At 40.6% G+C, this 27,845-nt stretch overlaps 1 protein-coding gene across 2 annotated transcripts; it reads left to right on the forward strand.

The window, feature by feature from the left end:
- On the forward strand, positions 1-27,845 carry LOC111862636 (tyrosine-protein kinase transmembrane receptor Ror2). 2 transcript variants are annotated; one of them, XM_023848152.2, is made up of 9 exons: positions 1-285; positions 1,118-1,221; positions 1,308-1,497; positions 4,999-5,201; positions 6,554-6,830; positions 12,620-12,862; positions 18,436-18,629; positions 25,977-26,132; positions 26,218-27,845. In XM_023848152.2, the coding sequence occupies exons 3-9, from the start codon at positions 1,431-1,433 to the stop codon at positions 27,070-27,072; spliced, it is 1,995 nt and encodes a 664-aa protein (XP_023703920.1). In that variant the 5' UTR covers positions 1-285; positions 1,118-1,221; positions 1,308-1,430; the 3' UTR covers positions 27,073-27,845. The 2 variants fall into 2 exon arrangements, with proteins under 2 accessions (XP_023703920.1, XP_023703921.1); XM_023848153.2 differs by lacking the exon at positions 1,118-1,221.

Below are 27,845 nucleotides of genomic sequence, written 5' to 3' on the forward strand. Positions count from 1 at the left end.
GTCAGTGTCGTCAGTGTGGTACTATATTTAGTGATCCATGCCATGTTTTGTTGTGTAATGTTACTGTATGAGTATGACAGCGGTATTGTTATATTTATGAAACAATATATATTTCTTATATTCGGTGATATGGATAATGATGTCTTGTGATGTGATAATACAGTATAGTATGAGGGAGGATAACGTGTACTGTGTAAGAGCGTATGTTTTTAATTAGTGAAGGAGTCAATTCTGTGCCCTCTAAGCGTTTTCAAAGAATTTTAATATGTCCTATGTGTGTAGCAGGTAATTACTTGTTTTACCTTATCGAAAGTGGTAATAAAAACAGGAATGACTTATGTTTTGGATTGTTTTATTGATATTTAAATATTTATTGGTTTCCAGTTTTAGTTGGTGTGAATTGTAAGATTATTATTGGCTAATCATTATGACTGTGGACTTTTGGCTGTAAGCTCATGATACTGAACTAGCAGCTCTAGAGTTAATGCTGTGGACCTGTATTTGGGAGGTGCTTGGTTTAAATTTTGGCCAGTACGCTGGAATATTGTGGCTGAAGATTTCATGGTTTTCCTCTCTCCCTCCAGACATGCCAGCATGGTATTTTGTTAAGGCCACAGCCAGTTCTTTCCAGATTTTTTCCAATTTATCATTCATCACTTATCCTACTTTGGGCAACTATTCTCAGTACCAAAAAAAATGGAAAAATTATCCCTGTAACAGGCCATGAATGTCCATAGGGTTGTGAGACATTGAGGCTCCCCCATTTTTCAAACGGCTCAGAGATAGTGGTAAGGTTGTCAGCCTTACCTCCTGGCTGCCCTTTAGCCTCCAGGAACATTCTTGGTACTCATTTCTGTTACAGGCTGAGTTGACCACAGGGCCATAGTGCAGCTGGAAGGATTAGGTCAATTGAAAAAATCCAGGGACATCATCAGGATTTGAACCCGCGATCTTTCAGCTTGTAACATAGTGCCTCAACCAACAACGCTACTGTGTGCCCCCCTCAGTACTGAAAGCATCATTAAATAATGCACAAAAAGAAAGCTCAATGTAGGCTAGTTTCTGACCCATAATCCTTTATAGATGTAATATTTTAAAACAGAAATCATCTTTTCAGATTCCTCGTGCTGGAAGAAGTATGTTCATAAAAATGAGGTGATTAAAATGCAAAGTATTTTGCCCATCAGCTTGGCAGCATTGCCATGCAGTTTTGTTCCTTAGGTATGGGTTATGTGAACAGTTTTGTGTTTAGAAGATTCTGCTTTCAGAACCCTTGGTTATGCATTAACAAAGCGGTTCTAATTTAGTTATTTCAGGTGCTGGATATGACATTCGTTAACTGTGTTCTATTTGTGAAGCTGGTCGTAGCAGAGGTCTGTCAGTTAAACATGCAATGAGAGTGAAGTGTGTGTACGTGTTGGCGGTCAGACATGGTTCTGATCCTGTGGTACCTACTCTGGAGCACAACAGTAACAAAGCATTTATTGGCTCAGACAGGTGAGGAATGTAACAACAGGTCAGCTCAAAAAAATACTGTGAGCTTTGGAAGGTCTGTAAATATATTTTTCTTTAATTATTATTAACCTTTATCATTTTGGGAGTGTGGGATTTCAAATCTCCAGGTCCTCCAGGGCTGGTGGTATTATTTTAATTTGGGTAATAGTATTAGTATTAGAAGACTGCAGTGTTCAGCTGCCTGTACCTGGCACATCTGATATTGCAGCACATGGCTCATAAAGGTTAAGGAACACTGAGGTGAACCAAATGAAATTGTCATAAGATTGTGTTTTTTTTTATAATGTACTGTGTTCTGAGACACATGATTAAATTTTTTCAGAGATGGGTTGTTCTGTGTTAAGCCAGCATGTTTTACTGTCATCTTCAATCTTATCTTCTCTGATTTAAATGAAATATATTAAAACTATTATGTATGATAGATTAAGAATATGTATGCCAAGTTAATTCTAAGGTTCCAATGTTACAGTGTAGTATTGGGCATATTATGTCATTTGTGGATCTTTGTTGTAAGAAGCTTTCTACATTGTGAAGCCAGGTCATGGATTCCAGAGACAAGTTTCAATGATATATAGGTTGTTAATGTGTGATGTTTTGGGTGCGCATATCACCAATATGAATTGTGTCATTGTATGATCATTGATGTGATTTGTGCATTTTTGTCTGGGTATATATATGTGTACTAACCTGTGCATTCGTTTGATATTGACTGCTATATACAGGGTGTCCCAGGAGGAATGTGCCAGACTTTGGGAGGGTGTTCCTATGTTAAAGTATGCTGATATAACCCAAAACACCTATGTCCAAAGTTGAACGGTTATGAAGATAATGGCCAGAGAAGTGTGAAACTTTGACAGGTGTTACACACTTGTTGATTACCAAATACATATTAAAACTGGCAGGAATATGCGGTTTCTGTAATGTTAATAATGTACGTAACATCAAACTAACTTGTGAGTGACATGAAGCCATTAAATTGAACTACAAAAAAACTCGCATGCCATATCATAGTTGTCGTTAGCTTTCCAAGCACTATAATGACACATGAATGGCAAGCACTGATGTCACATGGCTGACTGTGCATTCTGGTATGCGAGTGTATGCAGCTAGAGAGGTCCGTCATCACCACACTCAAGGACAAACATAGATAAGACCGGTCAGCTGACAGGTACAGTGCGTGGACCCGCCAGAAGACCACACTTTTCTTGGGCCATTATCTCTAACCATTCAACTTTGGACATAGGTGTTTTGGGTTATATCGGCATACTTTAACATAAGGAACACCCTCCCGAAGTATGGCACATTCCTCCTGGGACACCCTGTATATATATATATATATATACACACACACACACACACACACATACAAGAGGAGCATTCCATATATAATGCCTCCTATTTTTTTTAATGAAAACTATAACAGATACAGAAAGCATTATAATGCAGTTAAATAGAGCAAGATTTCAGCTACTTACAGCTACTTTTCCACATAATCACCACCATTCATTATGCGCTTTTGCCAGCGATGAACAAGAGCCTGTATGCTGTGCTTGTAAAAGTCTGCGCTAGCAGAGGCAAGCCACTTTCTTAAATCTGCAATGACAGCATCGTTGTCTGGAGAATGTTGCCCGCGTAGTCCATCTTTCATAGGCCCAAAGAGATGGAAGTCTGAAGGTGCTAAATCGGGGCTATAAAGTGGCTGTGGTAGGACAGTCCAGCCCAACTTTGCAAAGTGCACGGTGGTCACCAAACTGGTATGGGGTCTAGTGTTATTGTGTTGAAAACGAAAGGTTGTCTGCTTCTCTGGCCTGACTTGGGAAATGCGGGCTTTCAGCTTAGTGAGTGTCATCTTGTAGCATTCACAATTGACAGTCTCACCAGGCTCCAGGAAATCCAACAAAATCACGCCCCGCCTATCCCAAAAGACCATGCACATTACTTTCCCTGCCAACAGCTGTGTCTTGAACTTCTTTTTTCTTGGGGAATCCGGATGTTGCCACTCAGTTGACTGTCTTTTTGATTCTGGCTTGTAGTGGTGACACCACGCTCATCTTCAGTGATGATGCTGTCCAGAAACTTGTCACCTTCACCCTAAAACTGGTGCAACAGGTCCTGACAGACTTCCATTCAATGAGTTTTGTGGTCCTGTGTAAGTATCCACGGGACCCACCTGGAACAAACTTTGCGATAATCCAGCTTCCCCAGCATTGTTTCCAATGCATTACAGCTGATATTAAGCTGTGCACACAGTTCCCTAGTCGTTATCTGCCGATCTGTATGGATGAGCTGATTGAGGCGATGTTCAATGTAAGGAGTGGCAGCTGAGCAGGGATGCACTTCACTTTCACCACTGTTGAAACGCACTACCCACTGCCTCACTGTGCTGACATCCACTGTATCGTCTCCATACACCTTTAGCAAGCATCAATGGATGTCAATGGGTGCAATTTGGCAGTGAGAAATTCAATAACACATCTCTGTTTCGTACACACTTCTATGTCAGACGCCATTTTGGTAGACTGCTCTGCTGTTGCTATCTGTCGCATGACAACCAAACTAACAGTACACTGACGGGAAGGTTCAACCTTTACTACAACACCAACATCCAGCTCAGACATTACAGATTAACACAAAAAAATAGGAGGCATTATATATGGAGCGTCCTTCATGTATGTATGTATATATATTGTGACGTGGATGGCGTAGCGGGAGGTGGGGGTCACGTGAACTCTGTGACCTTGCCAGTGACGTCACATACCCCACACAGTGTGCAACGCTCGGTAGACACCCCTTTCCCTGCAGTGATGTAACAGGACGCCGTAGTTGCTACATTGCTGTAAACAACTCCCAGCAGCGCTGCCCGCAACGCCTTTGTAAACACAGCAGGGAGTCCATGCAACAACTGTTCCTAGGCAGTCGGTAAACACAACGGGGCTAAATAAGGAGCAGCAAACACTATTTAACAGTTAGTTACGAGTTAGCCAGGGAGTCAGCAGACAGTTAGTAGTGTGTGAGCGGGAGTGACAGTGCAGATGGAACAGCTGCCGAGTTCAGTTGTAGCGGAAAGAAGAATACCGGAACGTGTGATTAGAAGTGATAGCCTGAGAAGCAGATGCTTGGCTCACAAGAGAAGTAATTGGGAATGTGTGACACAGTGACACTGGTATAGCTCCCATATCGTACTGTGAATACGTGTAGACTACTGAGGACAGTGTGGACAGAATAGTGTGTAGGGTCTGTAAAGTGTGGAAACCCGTAACAGTGTTATAATTAATTGTAGCCAAGACTTGGAGGTTGTTAAATAAACCAATTAACAATCCGAACGGCGTTTACGGTAGAAAAACAGGTTACAATATATATATATTGATTTCAACAACCACACTAGCCTTTTGAAACAAATAATTTTGCTGTAGAGCACATCGCAGTAGTTTGAGTATTTGCTAACATCTGAATGTATGTGTGTGTGTGTGTGTGTGTGTGCAGGTGAGACAGGACAGCTGCCCCCACCTGGCTACTGTGCACCTTACAATGGAAAGATCTGCAAACACTATCTCAATGGAACAGGCCAAGTTTGGTTCAACATTTCGCATGACAATGCTGGTGGCTGGCTGAATGAACAAATCACAACCAGACTTTGGGCAGAGATGGTGGCTGGGTTGAAAGAGCCTTGTCGCAGTGCTGCTGAGGTACTGCAATTGGTGAATCTCATTGACAGCTTGGGATGAACAGGGGAAAGATTTAAAAGACTTTGTAACAGTAATCCTGTAAATAAAATCTTATATTACTCTCCATTTGGGTGAAATAACATACATAGCCAATGTCTGCTCTGAAATCAGTAAATTCTCAAAAAAAAAAAAAAATGCATATCAGAGTGTTAGAAGGTTGTGACATATGGCACTGCATTACATTACATTACATACCAGTTTTTGAAACAGCATGATGTTTCTAGCTAATTTAGGTTTCTGAAATGACTATCAAATGTGTAAACAAGTTATCCCTATAACAGGACATGGAGGCCCATAGTGTTGTGAGATGTTGAGGGTCCCACATTATCTAGACAGTTGGCTTGCAGGTGGCTGTGAGGTTGTCAGCCTTATGCGCTGGTCTCCCCCAGGAGTATCCTGGTACTCAATTCTGTTAGAAACTGAGTTGACCCCACGGCCATAGTGAGGCTGGAAGGATTAGGTCAGTTGAAAAATACAGTAACCTCATCAGGAATCAAACCAATGACCTGGCTTGTAGCGTGGTGCCTCAACCAACTGCACTGCTGTGTGCCTCTTATCTAATGTATAGATGATAGAATTACGGTTGTGTGTTTTTATCACACAGAAGAGTCCTTGAGAAACTATTCAGATTCTTTTCCTTTTATGGAGTCCAGTAGACTTTCCAAAGACCCCACCAGTGAGTGTTGTGCTTGAGTGGGCAGCTCTCCAGCTTCATATTTGGGAGGTCCCAGGTTCAAGTTTTGGCCCAGAGACTGGCCATCCCTAGTGATGTTTTTGATGGTTTTCCTCACTCCCTCCATGAAAATTGCAGCATGGTATGAGATTATGCCATGACCATGTGTTTTCACAACACAGCAAGCCAGGAGCAAACCCTGGGCGATATCAAGAAACTCCTCATCAAGATAGACTGGCGGCACAAAATCTGCCCCATACAAGAAGGCTGATAGGAGGACGGACACGAACCTACATGGTTTATAAATTTTAATTATTGACAATACAGGTTTTTAAATAACATCTAGAAACTTTTAAAAACTTTACAATACCAGGAAGCTGCTGTGATTGTGAAATATTCCACTTTGTGCATACTGTGCATCGTAGCATATAAGTGTATGTATTTTAAATCAAAACAACTTCTGTGATGGTAGTTTCCAGTTTGTAATGATGTTTCTCTCTGAAGATGGTCCGTAAGGACCGAAACATGTAAGGGAGATAAGTTTTCATGTAGTAAAAACTTATAGGTCACATTGGACAGAGTGGTTTGTATTTGTTACAATTTTCTCTATTTTCATTTTGTTTTTGTGTGTGTTGAGCAGAAACTTCTGTGTACTTATGCATTTCCACAATGCCAGCTGCGAAATGGACATGCAGTGGGACTGCCTCTGTGTGCAGAAGACTGCGTGGCTGTGCGACAGCTATTCTGCTACAATGATTGGGCCCTTATTGAAGATAACAAGCAACGTGGCATTTTCTTCAAGTCACGTGGTCACTTTCAGCTTCCAGACTGTGAGTCTCTCCCAAGCTTCCGAGGTACCAGCCCCCCTGCCTGTTCTCATGCCAAATTGACAGAGATGAAGATGGAGGAGGTCACGTGTAAGGCATCAATAAAGTATATTTAATTTCTGATTCTGTGTAGTGTTAATGCAGGGAATTCTTGAATATGAATAAACTGTGCTTACTACCTGTGCTTTGCAGATATACACTTAGATTCTTGGGTTAGTTGTTGGTGACAAAGTACTTTAACTTTACAATGTCATAGCCTCTGTGAGGAACTAGAGTGTATATTTGATCATTTCCCAAAGTACCATATGAAAATTTTGTAAGAATATTCCAGTGCCAGTGTAGATTTTTCAAGCTGACAGTTTGGAATGAGGCTTTACATGAAATTAATTGTGATAATGGACTTAAAGTAGTAAACTATTCCATGGTCAAAAATCTAAATGTCAAAGAATTCATTCTTACCATCTCACATTATTCATAAATTAACTTGGTCCTCATGTGGGAACTGCCCACATTCAAGCAAATGTTACAGTGACAAACTCAAGTATCATTGCTTAGCGGTGGTGAGTAAACAGTCATTGCTAGGTAAAGTCTGCAACAATATGTGACTATGGGAACCACCCACAGTGGATCAATTGCAAGCTAGGAACCCTTCGCTGCTTAGCCCACATTCAAGCAATGCTACTTGCATTGTCACTGTAACGTTTGCTTGAATGTGACCAGTTCCCACAATCTCGTGTTGGAAAGACAGAATCAGATTGATCACATCTTGATAAATGGAAGACAGTAATGAAATATGCTTGATGTGCAATATCTCACATGTGGTGGTTATGATATGGATCACTGTCTAATGGTCACAGAAGTTTGGGAGAGACTGTTGGTAAGTAAACAAGCAACACAAAAGTGCTACTGAGAAGTGCGGTCTCAAGAAGCTAAATGATATGGATGGTAGGAACAGTATCAGGTTAAAATTTGAAACAGGTTTTGTGGTTTTAAATAATTTGGTGGTGATATGGTCATCAGGAGGGCTCCAGAAGCTGTGAAAGACAATTTCAGAATTTCAGTTTACGAGAGTCAAGATTATCACTAATTGAAGCAGCATAAGCCATGGTTTGTCTAAGGATGTTCAGAATTATCAGATTGAAGGAAACAACCTAAACTGCAGCGGTTACACGATTCAAGCCAAATGAATGGAGATAGTCTGAGGACTATAAGACATGAAGCTACGAGACGTTTCAGAAAGAGAAGGAGGGCATAACTAAATTAACCTTTAACATACGGATTTTTAAATTGCCGGCAGCCCCCTGCGACCAGTATTTTAATCACCCTGATTAATTAAATTTGCAAACCATAAAAAAAATCCATATTTTCCATTCTAAGCAACATAGAAATAAAAACTAAAAACAACCTGAAAGACAATAAATTTTTCTACATGTACACAGAAGAGCAGTTTTTACAAATGAAAATTAACTGTGATTATTTTGTCATGAATTGCAAAATATAATCTTTATTATATATGTTATGAAATTCCAAAGGACTTACCCTTTGTTTTTTCTTCAGCCTTGAATCATGGTGATATTGTAAATATAGTCACACTATATATAATATTTTGTTCAGACTGTACGCGAGTTTGAACTGCGTCACTTCACAGTTTACGATAACTCACCCTGACGTGCATGTGCAACATCTCGAAGGAGCCCAACGCGCTAGCGCAACTCACGTCTCGAAGCAGCCCGGACAAACATAGCGCAGCATCACACTTTTTACCGTAGTAGAGTGTGCTTCTGCGATTCTTATTATGAGAACAAATACGTCTTAGTTTCCCTTTGGTTGGCCAGTGTTGTGAATGTTTCACCTCCAGTCAACTCAGTTGGGCCCCAGGTAACCTTGGCCTCCCCCGAGAAACGCCACTGACCGTGATATTCAACTTTGAGACTTAGTGATATTGTAAATATAATCACTCTGTATACAATAATATTACTGTAGGCGAGTTTGAACTGCGTCACTTCACAGTTTCAATTCAATCACTTCACTCTGATAGTCACACTGACACACGTGGCACTTCTTGAAACAGTCCACTTCACACAGAGAAAAATCACACTTTTTACAATAGAAGAGGGTGTTCCTGCTTTTCTTATTTAGCGAAACACACGACAGCGTCTTTGTTTCCCTTTGGTTGGCCAGTGTTGTGACTTTTGCAACTCCAGTCAACTCAGTTGGGCCCCCTGATAAATTTGGCCTTCCCCCGAGAAACGCCACTGACCGTGATTTTCGGCTTGTGCAATTGAAGAAATCATCTTGGGGGCGGGGGGTTTCTAGCAAAATCGAATAAATTATTTTGATTGACAAAGCGACACTCTCACCTGTTGGTAATATTCACAAAATAGTGATGCAAAGTAATTATAATACTAGTCGAAAAGAGTGCCAGTCCGACACATACTGAAAGTAGCAGTGGCGAAGATGACTTTTACTCACAAAGTAATACTGGCTCAGTGGATTTATACCTTTTCCAAGACGCAAAATAAAAATGATATATAACGAAATATATGACAGTCTGACACTGACTTTCTAACTGATAAAGAAATATTAGACAATCCGACACTGACTTCCTGACTGTTAATTCGCCACTGAAAACCAATCCTTGAATGTGTCGGACTTCCTTGAAGGCTCTGCAAGTGCTCATATGCAAGCACCGATAAATATTTCCTCATCAGTTCTCAAAACAAAGCTGGGCTATATTTGGCTAACCAGGTCATAAACAGTCACATCTAAACGTAAATAGTATCGAAACCAGGACCAAGATAAACAATTTCTTTGTTCAGAACTAAGGAATGAACCACTGACATGACCTCGCATAGGTTTGTTTTGGTTTCCAACCCAAGGTCAAACTGCCAGCACTCCCAAAGAGAGCATGTGTCGTGCGACATGTATACAGGTCATTCGGCCAACTCCGGTTACTGCTTGCGACCTGTATACGTGACATTCGGATGTTAAAGGTTAATAGTGGCAACACTGCTGTAGAGACACCAGGCAATGGAACCAAATAATGTTGCTTATACCACACATTAGTTACATATATTCCTTACCTCAGAGGAAATTGCCCCTCCCTTCCCACATCACGCACATGCGCAGTGACGAGAAAAACAGCCTCATGTTAGCTGGCAGTCTAATGTAGTGTTGTCATGATGTTTTTGAAACAGGAACAACACAGTTGGATAAAGATTGAATGTGCCAGAGGCCATACAGCACGACAGTGTCATCAGGGCCTTCAAGAGGCTTGCGGGGAATCTGCATTGCCTTACAGAACAATGGCAAGGTGGGTGAAAGCCTTCAACGAGGGACGCCAAAATGTGGCAGACATGCGTCGGACAGGTCATCCTAGTGTCAGTGAAGAAGAAATGTATGCTCTTTCCGCCTTACTGGAGAGTGATCAATGCCATACGATTCCTGAGCTGGCCTGAGAGACAGGAGTAGCACATATGCTGGGTTCTGCATGATTTGATGGAAATTCAGAAATGGCTATGATACAACGCTGCTCGTAACCACTTGGAGCGCTATGAGAGCGAAGGAGAGGCTTTCTTATGCCATATCATTACGATGGATGAGACATGGGCCAAATCATAGAAGCCACAAATGAAACAACAATCAAACGAATGGTGTCATTATGGGTCACCACGAAAATCAAAATTTTGTCAGAACCCCAGCAATGTGAAACGAGAACAGAGCCTCGTGTTAGCTGGCGGTCTAATGTAGTGTTGTCACGATGTTTTCGGAACAGGAACAACGGAGTTGAATAAAGATTGAATGTGCCAGAGGCCGTACCGCATGACAGTGTCATCAAGGTCTTCAAGAGGCTTGTGGGGAATCTGCAGTACCTTACAGAACAGTGGCAAGGTGGGTAAAAGCCTTCAATGAGAGACGCCAAAAGGTGGCAGACATGTGTCAGCCAGGTCGTCCTAGTGTCAGTGAAGAAGAGGTGTATGCTCTTTTCGCGTAACTGGAGAGTGATCGATGCCATACGATTCATGAGCTGGCCCAAGAGACAGGATTAGCGCATACGACTGTGCTACACATTCTGAAGGAACACCTGGGCATGAGAAAAATTGCATCATGATGGGTTCTGCATAAATTTGATGGAAATGCAGAAATGGCTATGATACGACACTGTTCATAACCATTTGAAGCGCTGTGAGCGCGAAGGAGAGGCTCTCTTATGCTGTATCATTATGCTGGATGGGACATGGGCCAAATCGTACGTGCCACAAATGAAATGCCAATCGAATGAATGGCATCATTACAGATCACCACAAAAATCAAAAGTTCGTCAGAACCCCAGCAATGTGAAAGTTACAGTGATTCTCTTGTATGACTGTGATAGTGTTATCCTAACGCATACCATTCCAACAGCAGACCTTCAATGCGCAGTATTACTGTTCATTTTTGGAACAACCTGCGACCAGCTTTGAGAAAGAAGCAGTGACACTTTCTGCACAACCCACCCATCATTTTGCAGGACAATGCTCGGCCGCATGCAGAGCAAGCTGTGTCTGATTTGTTTGATCAATGGGGCTGGGAAGTGATGTACCATCCACCATACTCCCTGGACTTAAGCCCTTTTGACTTCGACTTGATTCCTAAGGTGAAGGAACCACTTCGTGGCATTCGCTTCAGAACTGTCCCAGGGATACTTCAGGCAGTAGACCGCTCCATTTGAACCATCAACACAACAGGCGCTGCTAAAGGTATCCTACAACTTCAACTTCCACATCGCTGGCAACGGGTTGTACACAATGCTGGTGACTACATTGAAGGACATTAAAACTTCGAAACATGCATCTATTTTGTAGCAGTTGTAAATAAATGCTTGTCACTATTAAAGTTCCAACCCTCATATATGGCCAACATATATACACCACTGAACTGCAGTACTAGTAAAATTGGATACAATAATATTAATTATATTAAAATATTTGGCATAAAAGTACAATAAATTACACTATATAAAATATGTGTTATAGTATAAAACACGATCAAAATTCTTCAAGTGATGCTTTACATCATCGAGTCAGTTGTTCGTTTTTGTGATTTTGTTGTGTTCCCACAGACAAATTGGAGTATTCTATATTTTTTGTGTATATATAATAAACTGTTTTGGAGGCACGTGATGTAGATGTAGTAATATTAATGTTAATTATTTAGTCAGCATCTCATCTTACAAAGTATTGTAAACATTCCCTACAGAGCAGACAATACTTTGTAAGATGAGATGCTGACTAAATAATTAACATTAATATTACTACATCTACATCACGTGCCTCCAAAACAGTTTATTATATATACACAAAAAATATAGAATACTCTAATTTGTCCGTGGGAACACAACAAAATCACAAAAACCAATGACTGACTCGATGATGTAAAGCATCTTGTTTTATATATAACTTTCAGTTTATATAGTCTAATTTATTGTACTTTTATGCCAAGTATTTTAATATAATTAATATTATTGTATCCAATTTTTTTAGTACTGCAGTTCAGTGGTGTATATATGTTGGCCATGTATTTGCCTGATGGTGACTTTTGGTTGCCGAAACATTTAGCGGAGCCAAACTTGGCACTGACCTTAATATAGTTGTGTTATGACGGTTTTAATAAAGAAGATATATATTATAACACAACAGGATGCATGAAATGAAAATTATAAACATAAAGGTTAAAATACACAAAACTATAATTTTTCCAGTGTTTTGTATGAGCATGTAACCTAGTCTCTTGACTAGAGTGACATAGATTGAGTGCAACCATATTTGTACATGGATATGAAGATGAAAGACATGAGAGCCAAATATTAAGGAAATCAAGTTTTGAACATTTCTGTACAGATGACTGTGTGAAAGGGAGAGGTCGTTTCTACCAAGGAACAATGAACAGAACTAAGCAAGGGTTACCGTGTCAGCACTGGGACTCTCAGGTACCACACTCACACTACCGCCCTCCAGATGTTTTCCCTGAGGTGCAGAATGCAGAAAACTACTGTCGTAATGCAGGGGGAGAGGAACCTTCTCCTTGGTGTTACACCATGGATCCCACAGTAAGATGGCAACGTTGTGACATCCCCGTTTGTGGTAAGTGCTGTTGTAGTATTAGCATTAGATGTATGAAGTATATCTGTGTTCAGAATCTTGCATTGTATTACGAGTAATTACGGGTAATTCCAAAAGTAAGGTCTCCTATGTTTGAAAATATAAAATAAACATTTATTTTCAATTTTGGATACATCAGTTGAATCTTGAACATGTACTCATTTCTCTACATAATCGCCATTTCGGTCGATGCATTTTTGTAGGCGCAGTGGCAGTTTTTGTATGCCCATGTCATACCAGTTCACCTCCATGCTGTTCAGGAAACTTCGAACCTCAGCTTTCACCTCATCGTCGTTGTTGAAGCGCTTTCCAGACAAATGTTCTTTCAACTTTGGAAAGAGATGGTAGTCACTGGGCGCCAAGTCCGGACTATAGGGTGGATGGGTGATGATGTTCCATCCAAACTGTTGCAGTTGAGCGACGGTTTGTCGGGCAGCATGGGGGCGAGCGTTATCGTGGAGAATGCTTACGCCCTTGCTCAACATCCCTCTTCTCCGGTTCTGAATCGCCCGCCTGAGTTTTCTCAGTGTCTCACAATATCTCTCAGCGTTTATTGTGGTCCCAGTTTCCATAAAGTCAACCAACAATACCCCGTTTCGATCCCAAAACACAGTTGCCATGACTTTACCGGCAGACTGTGTTTGCTTGAATTTTCGAGGCTTAGGCGAAGAGGAATGCCGCCACTGACGTGATTGTTGTTTTGTCTCAGGTGTGAAGTGGTACGCCCAGGTTTCGTCGCCTGTGACAATTGAATTCAAGAAGTTGTCCTTTTCGTCAGCATAGCGGCGAAGAAATTCATGGAAAGAGTCAACTCTCTGCCGTTTGTGGTCTTCCGTGAGCATTTGCGGGACCCATCTTGCGCACACCTTCCGATAATTCAACTTCTCTGTCAAAACCCGATAAATGGTGGTTCGGGAAACCTCGGGAACCGAAATGCAGAGATCATCGAGTGTGATGCGCCTATCCTGACGCATGACTCGCTCAATCTTCGCGACTGTCTCGTCAGAAATTGACGGTCTCCCAGTTCTTTTTTCGTCGTGTATTGCAGTACGACCAGATTCAAACTCCCTACACCACTTGCGGACGTTCTTTATGTCCATGCACGACTCGCCATACACTTCCACCAATTGACGATGAATTTCAATTGGTTTAGTCCCTTTTGCGTTCAAAAGCCGAATAACTGCCCGAATCTCACACTTCGCGGTTTTAGTAATCGGGAGCTCCATTTCTAACGGCAACCGTGCCAAGACTGAGCGTCCTAGCTACGTGTGCGCATGCTTGGTGGTATTGGGGGGAGTGGGGGAAGCAACGAATGCAACAGGGTTGCCAACAGCCGCACGAAAAATTACCCAGTGCTTTGGAGACCTTACTTTTGGAATCAGCTATGTACATCCCCAAATCAACAAAATTGAGGGCATTCACTTCAGTCCATTCTTGCGTCAGGAAGCACCAATCTTGGTTAGGTTATTAGACTTGTCTTCAGAAATATGTGGTGATTGTGAGAGTGATGGGTAGATTCCTTACACACATTGATCAATTTAATCTATTAACCTTTAAGAGCCGAGCGACGCCATATGGCATCATGAAAATAAAGTCAAGGGGACGAATGACGCCATATGTCGTCACGCAGTCCACGCGTGTGGCCGGCTTTTTAAAATCTAATTTTAAGTTATAAATTCTTTTTCTACTTACATGATTTTTGGTCACCAGCTTTATAAGTTGTCTCTCTTCCCACCTGCGTCGTCTAACGGACTGTTGGCTTCGTGTGGAAATCTTGGAAACATCCGGAAATCCAGTGTCCGATGTCGCACTTCACGCACGTTGTCTAGACGGTTCTTTGTTTCCCACGCGAAAAGCACACACGACACCTCAATTGCGAAGTAGAGGAAGTCAGCCAGTGATGTGGTTTGGCCTCCTCTAATCGAGATATTTCCGATAAAACGGCAGGGGTTCGACCCCTGGGCCGTTGATGGCGATGTGGACCCCTTCCAGCATGTTCTGCACAAGAGCGAGACAAAATTCTCTTTGTGACAACAGGATGTAACTCTTCAGATCCAGGAGACGGAAAAATAGTTTATTTGTCCATTTCCAGGTTCGACGACAGATGCTATAACTGTTTGCCACAGTTTGCCCACAACTCCACCTGAATAATTATTCACACTTCTCTTGCCATGCTGGTGTGGTGGTCCCCAGGTTGCTGACCAAGATGATGGTTCTTCGTTGAAATCAACCGCCAGTGATGTGGTTTGAGCTCCTCTAATCGAGGTATCTCCAATGAAACGGCAGGGGTTCGACCCCTGGGCCGTTGAGGGCGAAGTGGACCCCTTCCAGCATGTTCCGCACAAGAGCGAGACGAAATTCTCTGTGTGACAACAGGCTGTAACTGTTCAGATCCAGGAGATGGAAAAATAGTTTATTTGTCCATTTCCAGCTTCGACGACAGATGCTATAACTGTTTGCCACAGTTTGCCCACAGCTCCACCTGAATAATTATTCACACTCCTCTTGCCACACTGGTGTGGTGGTCCCCAGGTTACCGACGAAGATGATGGTTCTTCATCGACTTCAATTTCAGATTCACTTTCTTCCTCGCAACTCTGAGTCATCAGTACAACAGTCTGAATCGGTGTCATTTATAAGCTGATTCTCAATTTCAACGTCTTCCAGATATGAGGCCATGGTGGACAGCTAAACACAACGCTAGCCTTGAACGTTCTGACACTGCTCGGCTATATTTCAAAACAGACTACTTCTTGTTTGGCTATATGAGATAAAACAGTCAGTGTTTCTGCAAACAAGTAGACATCGCCCACACTCATTCATACCGAAAGGAACCTATGAACTGGAGAATGATAAACGAAGCGTAAACATCGGACCTTGTAGCAACACAAGCCATAGTTAGAGCATGATGTCACCAGCAGGCATTCAGACTGCAGAAATGTTTTGTGCAGGAACTGTATGCATTTTTGTGCACAGACTTTTGAAATTGAGGGGAAATTTTTTTTTTGGCATCAGTGTAAAATTTTTTAGAGATTTTAAAATCGGTAAATTACAATAACTGATTCTATATTCTTTCTAGATAAAAGCAGCGTTTATTTCGTTCGTTTATCACAAACATTATAGAAATCACAGCATTTTGAGTAACATGATTACAATTTTTATTACTCTACAGTGGCGGGCATTTAAATTAACTCTGTCCCGCTACCACTACCGGAATTTAAATGGCCATCTCTTAAAGGTTAAATGTATAAAGCGTGGGGGCATGCAGTAGCGTAGTTGGTTGAGGCACTATGCTACAAGCTGGAAGGTTGCAGGTTCAAGTCCCGATGAGGTCATTGGATTTTTTCAATTGACCTAATCCTTCCAGCCAGACTATGGCCATGGGGTCAACTCAGTCTCTAACAGAAATGAGTACCAGGAATATTCTTGGAATATTCTTGGGGGTAAAGGGTGGCCGGCGCATAGGGTTGACAACCTTGCCGCCATCTATGAGCCGATTGTGTAGAAAATGTGGGAACCTTGACATCTCACAACCCTATGGGCCTCCATGGCCTGCTACAGGCGTCCCTGTACTTTTTTAATGTATAATGCATAGACTGTTCAGCTATTTGGGGACAACTATAACAAATCAAAACCTGATTGAGGAGGAAATTAAGAGGAGATTGAACTTGGGTGATCCTTGCTACCATTCAGTCCAGAATGATTTGCCTTCTCGTCTGCTGTCCTAAAACATAAAATACAAAACTATAATTTTGCCTGTGGTTCTGTATGGGTGTGAAACTTGGTCTCCTGTATTAAGGGAGGAACATCTACTGAGGGTGTTTGAGAACAGGGTGCTGAGGAGAATATTTGGACTGAAGAGAGATGAAGTGACAGGAGGTTGGAGAAAACTGCATAATGAGGAGCTTCATAACTTTTACTCTTCTCCAAGTATAATTAGAATGATCAAGTCAAGGAGGATTAGATGGGCTGGGCATGTCACATGAATGGTGGAGAGGAGGAATGCATATAGGATATTGGTGGGAAAGCCAGAAGGAAAGAGACCACAGGGAAGACCAGGGTGTAGATGGGTGGACAATATTAGAATGGATCTTAGAGAGGTAGGATGGAATGGCGTGGATTGGATTGATCTGGCTCAGGATAGGGACCAGTGGAGTGCTCTTGTGGGCATGGTAATGAACCTGCAGGTTCCGTAAATTGGAAGTTCTTGAGTAGCTGCACAATTGGCGGCTTCTCGAGAAGGGCTCGGCTCCATGAGTGAATGAATGGATACCCTGGAACTACTACATAAAATAAGAGATTACTTGGGAGACCAGAGTATGGACAGGAGGAGGATAATATTAAAAGGAATTAAAAAAAAATAGTAAATAAATGCGTTACCAGGATTAAAAAGTTTGAGAATAGGGTTCAGTGGCAGGTGTTTATGAACATACTAATGAGCCATTGGGTTTCAGAAAGTGGGAGATTGTTTGACCACATGAGAAACTATTTTTCCAAGGAAGATCGTGTGCCATGGCCATAGTAAATTTTGTGAGGAAGGCCAGAAGATCAAATAATCTGAATTGAATGGTAAAGTGCATTTTTTTAGTTTCTTTTGTTCTTGTTGAGCAGTTGTTTTGTTTTATTGTTGCCAGTACCACATATTTTTTGTGCTCAAATAACTGATTTTTCTGCTGTATATATTCTTCCTTTGAAAATGCAGCCCAGTGTCTCAGCAGTGTCTTATATTACATGGAGCAAAGAGAATTAGAGTAGCAGGAAGAAGAAAATTGTTTTTATTAAAAATGTGAAAAACTGGGAAGAGTAGATTGTAGACTGTGGTAAAAAATTTTCATTTTCTGTTGTAACCTAAACGATTGTAAAAATGGTGATAAGAGATGTGCACTTGTAGTATTTTGTTGTGTTTGGGTTATGCAGTTATTGAAGTTTTCCTGTTGTATGTGCTTTATCTTCAGTCAAGTGATTTTTGTACTGTATTAATTTACAGATACATGATCAGTGTTTGTATTACAGAATATCTTCCAGACTTTAAATATGTGAAATTGGGTATGTTTGGTTTCAGGGTGAACGTTTGTCACTTTTTGACAGTAAACTCCTTAAGGGAGTAAAATAAATATTCCCAACTAAGCTCCTTCTCTTGGCCATGATCCATTTAGTGGAAGTGGTGTATTCCACCTCATGGTTGCTCCCATCTCTAGAACATTCCTGCAGAGTCCAATAACCATTCTTTGGAGGTGGGTTATTTTATGATGCTTTCAGTATCTCAGACTATATAGCATTAAATGGCAGGATGGTTAGTGAATAATGAATTCGAAAGTATTTGAAAGAAAGTGGTCATTCCTTAACGAAGGTGTTATTCCAGAATTTGTCTGGCGGGACTAAGGAAACCCACAAAAACCTGTCAGGATAGTTGAGGTCTTGGCTGTGACGTAAACTGAGGATCCCCTAACTACAACCCTGGAACATTACTGCTGGGCCAACCTGCTCAGTGCCAGTAAAGTTGTGTAGGATTTGGGAAGCAGGTACCTTACTATAGAAAAATGTTTTATTTCCAGAAAATGTGACAGACTCAGATGATGAGAACATTGGAGTGAAAGACCTAGCAATGGAGACATTTTTCACTCCAAAGTTCATTCTGATCTTGTCAGCAGTGGGTCTTACTGGTCTTGTAATGATACTTCTGCTCTTCCTTCTTTGCCATCGCCTGTATAAACATCGAAGGGGATATAACCCTACTGCAACAAGAGAGGTTTGTCATTACTGTATAAACTATTGTAGATGATTGATATAACCTTTTGGAGTCTTACTGTTTATGTATAGCATAGTCGGTATAGTGACTGGCTAGGCCGTGCCATAGCTCAAGCGGTTAGTCACTGGCTTCCCACCCCTGTGGTCCGGGTTTGATCCTGGGCCTGGTCAAGTGGGATTTGTGGTGGACAAAGTGGTGCTGGGGTGGGTTTTCTCCGAGTACTTCGGTTTCCCCTGCCGATCTTCATTCCACCAAATTCTCCATCATCATAATCACCCGGGGTAGGCTACAATAGGCCAATCAGTGGCCGTAATGCCGAGTGAACCCAGTTGGACTCTGCCCCCCACTAAGTGAATTTAAAAAAAATATTTAATAGTGACTGCCTATGGGCTTGATGACCAAGAGGTCAGAGTTGAAGTCCCGACAGGGTAAAGAATTTTCACTTCTTCATATCGTCCAGACCGGCTCTGGGGTCAACCCAACCTCCTATATAATGGATACCAGGTGCTCTTTCCTGGAGGTAAAGCGGACAGGGCGTGAAGCTGACCACTCACCTCCAACTAGTGCCAAGGTCAAGGAAATGTGGGCCTATACATCCACTCTCCCATATATCTTCATGGTGTAGTGCTTAATCAATTAAGCACAGGGACAGCTTTACCTTATTAACTTTACTGTTGATGGTCCCATAACAGAAGGTATAATCATTTATTTGTTATTTACATTTATTTTCACTTCATGGATTCAATCATCTCTATGTAGGGCTGGATATAAAATGTGTCACACATTATACATTCATGATGACTACACATCATACGTCCTTGGTCCACTAAAATATATAATCAAGCCTCACACAGAAAGCACAAGTTGTCAAGACTACACACATAGGCAGCGGAAAAACCACTGTCAAATTCACACCTTGCCATTCCACACACCCTGGCCAGCCATATCATCAGTACAGTTTCATTATAACATATTAAAATTCATAACAAACACAGACATACATACTGCCACACCTACAGCAAGCAAGTCTCAACCATGTATAATACAAGCACACAGACCATTTATTAACTCTTTAACTTTTGAGCCCCTTCGCATGCTCGACAAATTCATCAGTAGAATAAAATGAGTTACTTTGCAAAGTTATAAAACAAACCTAAATTGAGTTTTATCATTTTTAAATCTGAGGTATTAATGGTCTGAAGTCTTCTGAACTGCACTGGTTATTTGGAGCTGTTAACATGCCAAGCAAAATAAACCACAATCAGTAAAGACTAAACTTAAACATACTTACTGTACCATATTTTCTCCAATACCTGTACACTTCTTTCTAAAAGAAAGTATAACCAAAAATTGATATATGCAGCTTATTTGTGATGATGTTGGGAACACTGCTAGTTCTGGTGGCCATCATAAATTTTACAGTACCCTCTTCCCTTCATGTACCTGTGTACAACTAGAGTGTACTAGTGGATATTCATCTGTCAGATACTGTGCACATGTTCTGATAAACATCAACACTGCAGGTGTGTATTTACAGTTTTTTGTGGTTGAGATGTTAATGTGTGCCATTTTTGAGTTGCAGGATATCAGTATCTGAAATTTATGAGGCTGTAAGGAAAGTAAATAAAAACATAATGCTTGACTTGTAAGACACTATTTTTGTATATGTGGAAGTCATAAAATTTTAATTATCACCCAGAAGAAACAGAGACACAGGTGCAAGAAATTGTATATGAGTTAGTCCTCTACATATTCTCCCTGCAAGGCCACACATTTTCCCCAGTGATGCATTAACTGCTGGATACCTTGATCATAGAAGGTCTAAATTTGACTGTTTAGGAAGTCCTCCACTACAGAAATTACATCATCGTCTTGGAATCACTTACCACGAAGTGGCTTCTTTAGCCGTGGAAAGAGGAAGAAGTCACTCGGTGCCAGGTCTGGTGAATATGGTGGCTGGGGGAGAATTTCATATCCCAAGTTGGCAGCAAGTGTCGTCGTAGTGTGAGCAACATGAGCTGGTGCATTGTTGTGAAGAAGTCGCACACCTTTTCCCAGTATTCTGTGTCACTTCATTTCCTCCCATAATTTTCTCAAAAGGTTCCGGTAGTACTCACCAATGATGGTGACGCCCTTTTGTGCATAGTCAGTCATGATGACACCCTGCCAGTCCCAGAACACACTCAACATCACATTTCCTGATGAAGGCTGGGATTTGGCCTTCTTTGGTGGTGGCGAGTCTGCATGTTTCCACTGCTTGCTCATTTCCTTTGTTTCTTGGTCATAATGATAGACCCTACATTCATCCATCATGATCAGGCAGTGGAAAAATTCCTCCTTTTTGTCTTGACACAACTGTGAAAGTTTCTTTGCCACATCCATCCGCTGCTGTTTTTGAACTGGTGTTAACAGTCGTGGCACCCAACACGCAGCGACCTTTGTCATGTGTAACTCGTCATGGATGATGTTGAAAACCGATCCATGGCTAATGCGGACCTCATGAACAATCACTTCGATAGTTATGCACCTATTAAATAGGATCAAAGCTTCCACCTGTGCCACAATTCCTGGTTCCTCAGCGAGAGATGGTCTTCATCTTTGAGGTTTGTCTGTCGACAATGAAAGCACCTCTTCTGCCCCTTCTGGTGGCTCCGTTTTTCCTCTTTGTGCGGGAAAATTTGACTGTTCAGCAAGCTCAGGAAATGGGCTATCTCCTGTATATTTTGGAATTATAATTTTCTCGTGGTGATAATTAAAATATTACGACTTCCCATCATATGCAGTTATACTTGACAAACATATTTTATCCAGTTGAGTGTATGTATTCCGTGTTCTTTTATCTCCCATGGTGGGATATTGAAAGCCCCCAGACATTTAAATTTGTTACTGTGGCATTTAATTTTTATAATTGTTGCTCCCTTCTTTAAAATTCAGTATCTAAACCATGTGTTGTTATAAAATTATGAAATGAAAGGTCGCTGAAAGACCATTTGTCAGAGTATATATATGTGTGTGTGTTTTAATTTATGTAGCCATTACATTTGAGTAAATTCTATATTTTTGTCTTGATTCTCAAAAAGTATGCCATTGTCGCCAAGATAATGGAACAAATAAACCACCAAACTGCCAAGCCCAACGACTCACAAACTACGGAGTAATATAAGTTGGGTGATGGAAATAGCCTAGACCTCATTTTTTTTCTACCTCTTAAAAAATGAGGTCTAGGCTATTTCCCATCTCCACTTAACATGGAAGTGCGTTATTAATATAATTGCTTAATTTGGGGTACTAGTTATTAGATAACCAAGACTGATGATTACATAAAATTTTAAGAGGTAGAAAAAAAAATGAGGTCTAGGCTATTTCCATCACCCAACACCCTCCATAGTTTGTGAGTCGTTGGGCTTGGCAGTTTGGTGGTTTATTTTTTCCGTTATCTTGGTTTTTGACTCCAACATACTAACATAAAAAATAATAGGGTATCTAATCCTAGTTTATAGAAAAGATTTCACAGCCTACAAAAAAAAATCCAAGCAACAAACAAAAATAAAAATTTCACCCAACCACTCAAATAAGTCCAATTAAAGCCCACAATAAAACATAATAGAACTGCACAACCAAAAATATTCAGTAGCACTTAATGTATAACCGCGGCTGCTGGCACAAACTCAGTACTAAAAATCATTGCTAAATCCAAGAAACTAAGATTTATAAAACCAAATAATGTGAATTAACGGCTACCCCGAAACCATAATGCCGCCCCATCAAGAGGCCTTTACAAACCGGCAAGAACTTACATATAAAGCAAGACACCACTAAATAAAACAGCAAGAATAAAACTGACGGAAACTCTCTGGGAGTCAAAAACCAAGATAACGGAACAAATAAACCACCAAACTGCCAAGCCCAACGACTCACAAACTACGGAGTAATGATCCTCAGTGGGCAAACCCGAACATAAAATTTTTATGCCCAACACGAAGAAAAACCCTCGACCACAGACCAACCATGACGAGTAAAACTCCTTGGAGTCAAAAACCAAGATAACGGAACAAATAAACCACCAAACTGCCAAGCCCAACGACTCACAAACTACGGAGTAATATAAGTTGGGTGATGGAAATAGCCTAGACCTCATTTTTTTTCTACCTCTTAAAAAATGAGGTCTAGGCTATTTCCCATCTCCACTTAACATGGAAGTGCGTTATTAATATAATTGCTTAATTTGGGGTACTAATTAGATAACCAAGACTGATGATTACATAAATTCGCATTTCATTTCCCATTATGTTATCACAAAGGTATATCTCACTCACGCACATTCACTATATCCAGTCCTAACCGGCGTCTGGTATTTAGAAGTGAAACACAATCATAGATGCAGACTGACAAAACTACCTCCAGCCTAAACACACACTCACATGTTTTATTATTGCTGTGGTTGGCTCATTGATAATGGATGTTTCTGCAAGCTCAGGCTGCTATGGATGAATGGACTGCAACAAGAGCTATATATTCTTCCAAACATTGACTGCAAAATTGTTATCTTGCACAAACTGTGTAATCCACCAGAAATATTGTTGGAACTCCAGTGGCGCATACTATGAAGGTCTTTATAATTACAGTGTAGTTTTCAGTACAAGTGCATGGTACATTTTCTGACTGGAAAAATCTTGTCTTCAGACAATTCTTAGCCACTTGGTGAACCTCGATCACCTTTCACCTGTCTAGTAGTTCGCCACCCTATGGTAACATTGAAAATCGTGCAGCACATAGACCACCCTACAGTTTTCGCAGTTGTACTTTGTTTCATGAGATTGACCCATTTTGTAGTACATAACACAGTGCTGATATCGATTTTGCTTTGACATGTGGTGGCAATGTCAGAGGGATAGTGAGGTGCATTCATCCTTGTCGGTGGGCCAGTTTTTGGTTGTCTGCCTAATGGTCTCTCTTCTGTTATATTTTGAAATAAAATTTTCTTTTTCACTTGAAATTCCATCTTGGAAATGCTTCCAGCCCTCCTTTTTTTTGTGAAGTAATTATGAATTCAATCAGCAAATATAAATCAAATCACAGAAGTTCATTTGAAAGTATTTTTTTTAGTCTTTTTGTAGTTCTGTGATAAGTTGTCAAGTAAACATCACTGAGTTCCTCACCTCCCATCCCAGAATTATAATCAGTGACTACTTTGGGTTTCTCCATGTCTTGCCTTGAATCCTAGTTGGAACCATTTTGTTATCATGACTGGTACTTATAAGACAGACATCCTTTTTGTCTTGCAACTTCATTATCATTAGTCTGTACAGTGGAACATGTTTTCCTATTTCCAGTTCTGGCATGTTTTATTTCAGCAGGAACACCCTGTTTTGATGCGAGGCTCCCATAGCATTAATCTGTTTACTGCACTGCTTATGAACAGATCTGGGCTTGAAAACCAACTGCACATGATTACATGGTATCCCTGATTCAGTAGAGTAGCCATTAGTTGTTGGACTACTTTAGAGTTGTATGACTCACTTTTTAGGGACTTATCAAGAGCAGTATCTTGCCCATTGTAAATAATAAAATTCCATATGTAACCAGATTTGTCTTCACACAATTCAAATGATTTTCTACCAAATCAAGCATGTTTGAAGGAATGCACACCTTTCGCATCATCAAAGGTGCATCTACTGACACATCACTCTCATGGGTATACACTTGTAAATTTGGCATTTGCGTGATCCAGTATGGGTTTGAGTGTATATAATTTTTTGAAACCACAGGTAGAATATTGAGAAGGTGAAGTCTCCTTTCACTGAACAGGTCCAAAAATATGGGCATTTCCAGAATTTTCCTCTGGGGAGAATAGCTCTTGTTATCAGGTTTCGGGTGAAGTCCTTGTAACTGAAGGAATGCCAGTGACTTTTTATTTAATTTCTGTTCATCTCCTTCCAGTGATGGGCCTTAGATCTTAGTTTTAGTTTAGGTATGTTTTCTAAAAATTTATGGGCATACCGGTTTGTTTCTCTGGCTGTTCTACAATTTCTGGTGTACAAAACAACTCAGAATATTCCAGGGGGTTACCAGGGTCTTCCAAATTAATATTTAGGCCAGATTTTCCAGTAAATAGAAAATGTAGTTGCTCAGCACCTGTCTGCACATATGCCATGCAGCATGCTATTGCTGCCACTGACATTATCTTCTTCATCGGAGCCGACTCTGTTCACCCCATGACAAAACTTTCACATTTATTTCATGTCACTACTGCATTTGCTCTCAGAAATATCACTACATTTTTTCTCTTGCAGTAGTTCACTTAACACCTCTTCAACACACATGCATCTTCTTGCTAGGACCTGCCATAATGTTTACCAGCAGAAACTTAAACCCAGGACAGCTATCAAGCACTCAGCACCATCCTATAACACTCTGAAGTAACTAGAAGATCTAAGAAGCATAACATACAAATTTGCATTGCCAAATGTCATTATATCTACAGTAGTGTAGTTGAAAATATGCGTGACGTGTACAGACGTCATACCCACTATGATACAGAGTAGCACATTGTGTGTTAAGGCATAATACTCACTTAACTGGTTAATACTTTATTAAATTCACATAAGCCATGTCATATTTTTTATTTCTTAAATAATGGGGTTTTGTTATAGTATTAATAACAATCAAAATCACTTTTGCATTAATTTTGTTATAGTTTGAATGTTGGCACCTTATAGCTCCATATTGAGTAGAGGGCGCTCTTTTCCATTCTTTTGTTTTCTTGTTCCAACCGTCTTCCAAAAAGGAAGGGCGCTACGAAGTAGTGTGAAAGCGGTGAGAGTCTGACGCTACCTGAGAGTTGAAGTGCTCAACCTTCTTGTGATAAAAAGGGACATTACCCTGTCTCGTTCTTTGTGATTTTCTCTATAACTATTACTGTGATTAAACTGGTAAATTGAACTGACAGTGTTATTTATTTATACTGTTTCCATCATCTCAACAGGTTTGCAGTGTTGGGTATTTGAGAAAATATGGTAGAGATTCTTAGAGGGAACTTGTGTAAGGGTCTGTGCTACCATGACTTAGTTTCAAGAACCTGATCCATTTGGTAGTGATAGGGTCATCCTATTATGCAAAGAACCTGTCATATTAAGTAACTGTTTGACTCTGCTGCATAATGACAAATTGTATATTTGCAATAATTGTTGTATGGAGTTTTTATTTTCTGTGCTCATAACTGTAACATATATCAATATGCTTTTGATGGTTATATATACATTGAACTAAATATATTAGCCACATTGTTTTCTTCTCATATTTTACAATCTGAATGCAATGATTAAAACATTGTTTTGCTTTACATAGGAAGTGAACATTGACTTGGACAAACTGCCAAACAATATGGCTTATCACAGAACTGGAGCACAATTAAATCCAAAATTAGAGAAACTGGAGTTTCCAAGAAATGATATAATCTATATCCGTGACCTTGGTCAAGGAGCTTTTGGGCGTGTTTTTCAAGTAAGTTAGTAAATTTATGAGATATTTCATTTTTGATTCAAATTGTTGTTTCATGTATGTTCAAATTGTGACTATGTTTTATTAGGCAAAGGCACCAGGTCTTGTGAAGGGGGAGGAATTCACTCTGGTGGCAGTGAAGATGCTTAAGGATGAAACTTCAGAAGATCTGCAGGTGGATTTTGAGAGAGAGGCTTGTTTACTGGCAGAATTTGACCATCCAAACATTGTGAAACTATTGGGAGTGTGTGCAATTGGGCGACCCATGTGCTTGCTGTTTGAATACATGGGTCGCGGTGACCTCAATGAGTTCCTGCGCTCTTGTTCACCCAGTAACTATATTGTGCGCAGTTCTGAAGGAGATGGTGAAATGTTCAAAGATGTGCAATTAACTCATGTGGATCTGGTGAATGTGGCACGGCAGGTGGCTGCTGGCATGGTGTATCTCTCGGACCGTAAATTTGTGCACCGAGATCTGGCTACCCGGAACTGCCTCATTGATGATGACATGGTAGTGAAAATTGCTGACTTTGGACTGTCACAAAAGATCTACTTGCAGGACTACTACAAAGGAGATGAGCATGATGCTATCCCTGTGCGCTGGATGCCTCTTGAAAGCATCTTGTATAACAAATACACTGTAGAATCAGATGTGTGGGCTTTTGGCGTATGTCTGTGGGAGATCTTCTCCTTTGCTCTGCAGCCCTACTATGGCATGACACATGAAGAAGTAGTGAAATACATCAAAGAAGGTAATGTACTTCAGTGTCCAGAAAATACGCCAAAATCAATGTATGAACTGATGAAGTTGTGCTGGAACCGTAAGCCATCGGCCCGTCCAGGGTTCCGTGCAATCTACCGGACCTTAGAGGATGTTCAAGCTGAGGTAGAGCGTGCACAAAATGTTCGTATGGGCCCTTACCCTCATGGTGTGAATGTGTGACTTTGTGGTGTAATCTTGCATGTTTATGTTCTTTTCTTTATGTGTGTGTGATTCCTATTTTTACATTCACCTGTGGTTATCTCTAGTCAGTTCTCATTTATCTACACATATTATTATAATAGATTGCTTTAGTTGCTCTTTCAGGTGTTTAGCATTTGAGGATGTATTCACCAATGCATTCATCTTATTGTATACAGGTTTTACAATTAATGTAGTACCATGTTACATAATTGTCTTCACAGGCAGTCATGTGGAAGTTACAGCATTTCCCCTCAAGGTATTATGCATAAGTTTATTCAGGCAACTCTCCTTTCTAGCCATGAAATGTCCTGTGCATATAGTAGGTGAGAAACGAAAGAGCACTTACCAGATCTAGAATCCACATAAATTCTGACAGAACAAGTGCAGCCTGAAGAGATCTCCTGGAAACTAAATCTGTTTCCATCCTCATATGTAAGGGTGGAAGGCATCTACTGTGTTGTATCCATTAGAAAGACCTAACTTCAGTCACTGATTCCATGACCGAGGTTAGCTCTTTGTAAAGGTGAGTGACATCTGCTCTGTTCTGATCCTTAATATATGTGGTGCAATCCAAAAGTTCCCAAAATATATTAATAAAAACTATTACGTCTTACCTAGATCTTATTCTGCACCTCACCTTCAAAGTAGTCCCCTTAGGAGCACATACACCGATCACAGGGTTTCTGCCACTTTTCAAATGCATCCTGGAAGTCTTTCTTTGTTAGGGTGTTTAGTACCGTCTGCATTTCTGC

The sequence above is a fragment of the Cryptotermes secundus genome, unplaced genomic scaffold (genome assembly GCF_002891405.2).
Source record: "Cryptotermes secundus unplaced genomic scaffold, Csec_1.0 scaffold5143, whole genome shotgun sequence".
NCBI lineage: Eukaryota > Metazoa > Arthropoda > Insecta > Blattodea > Kalotermitidae > Cryptotermes > Cryptotermes secundus.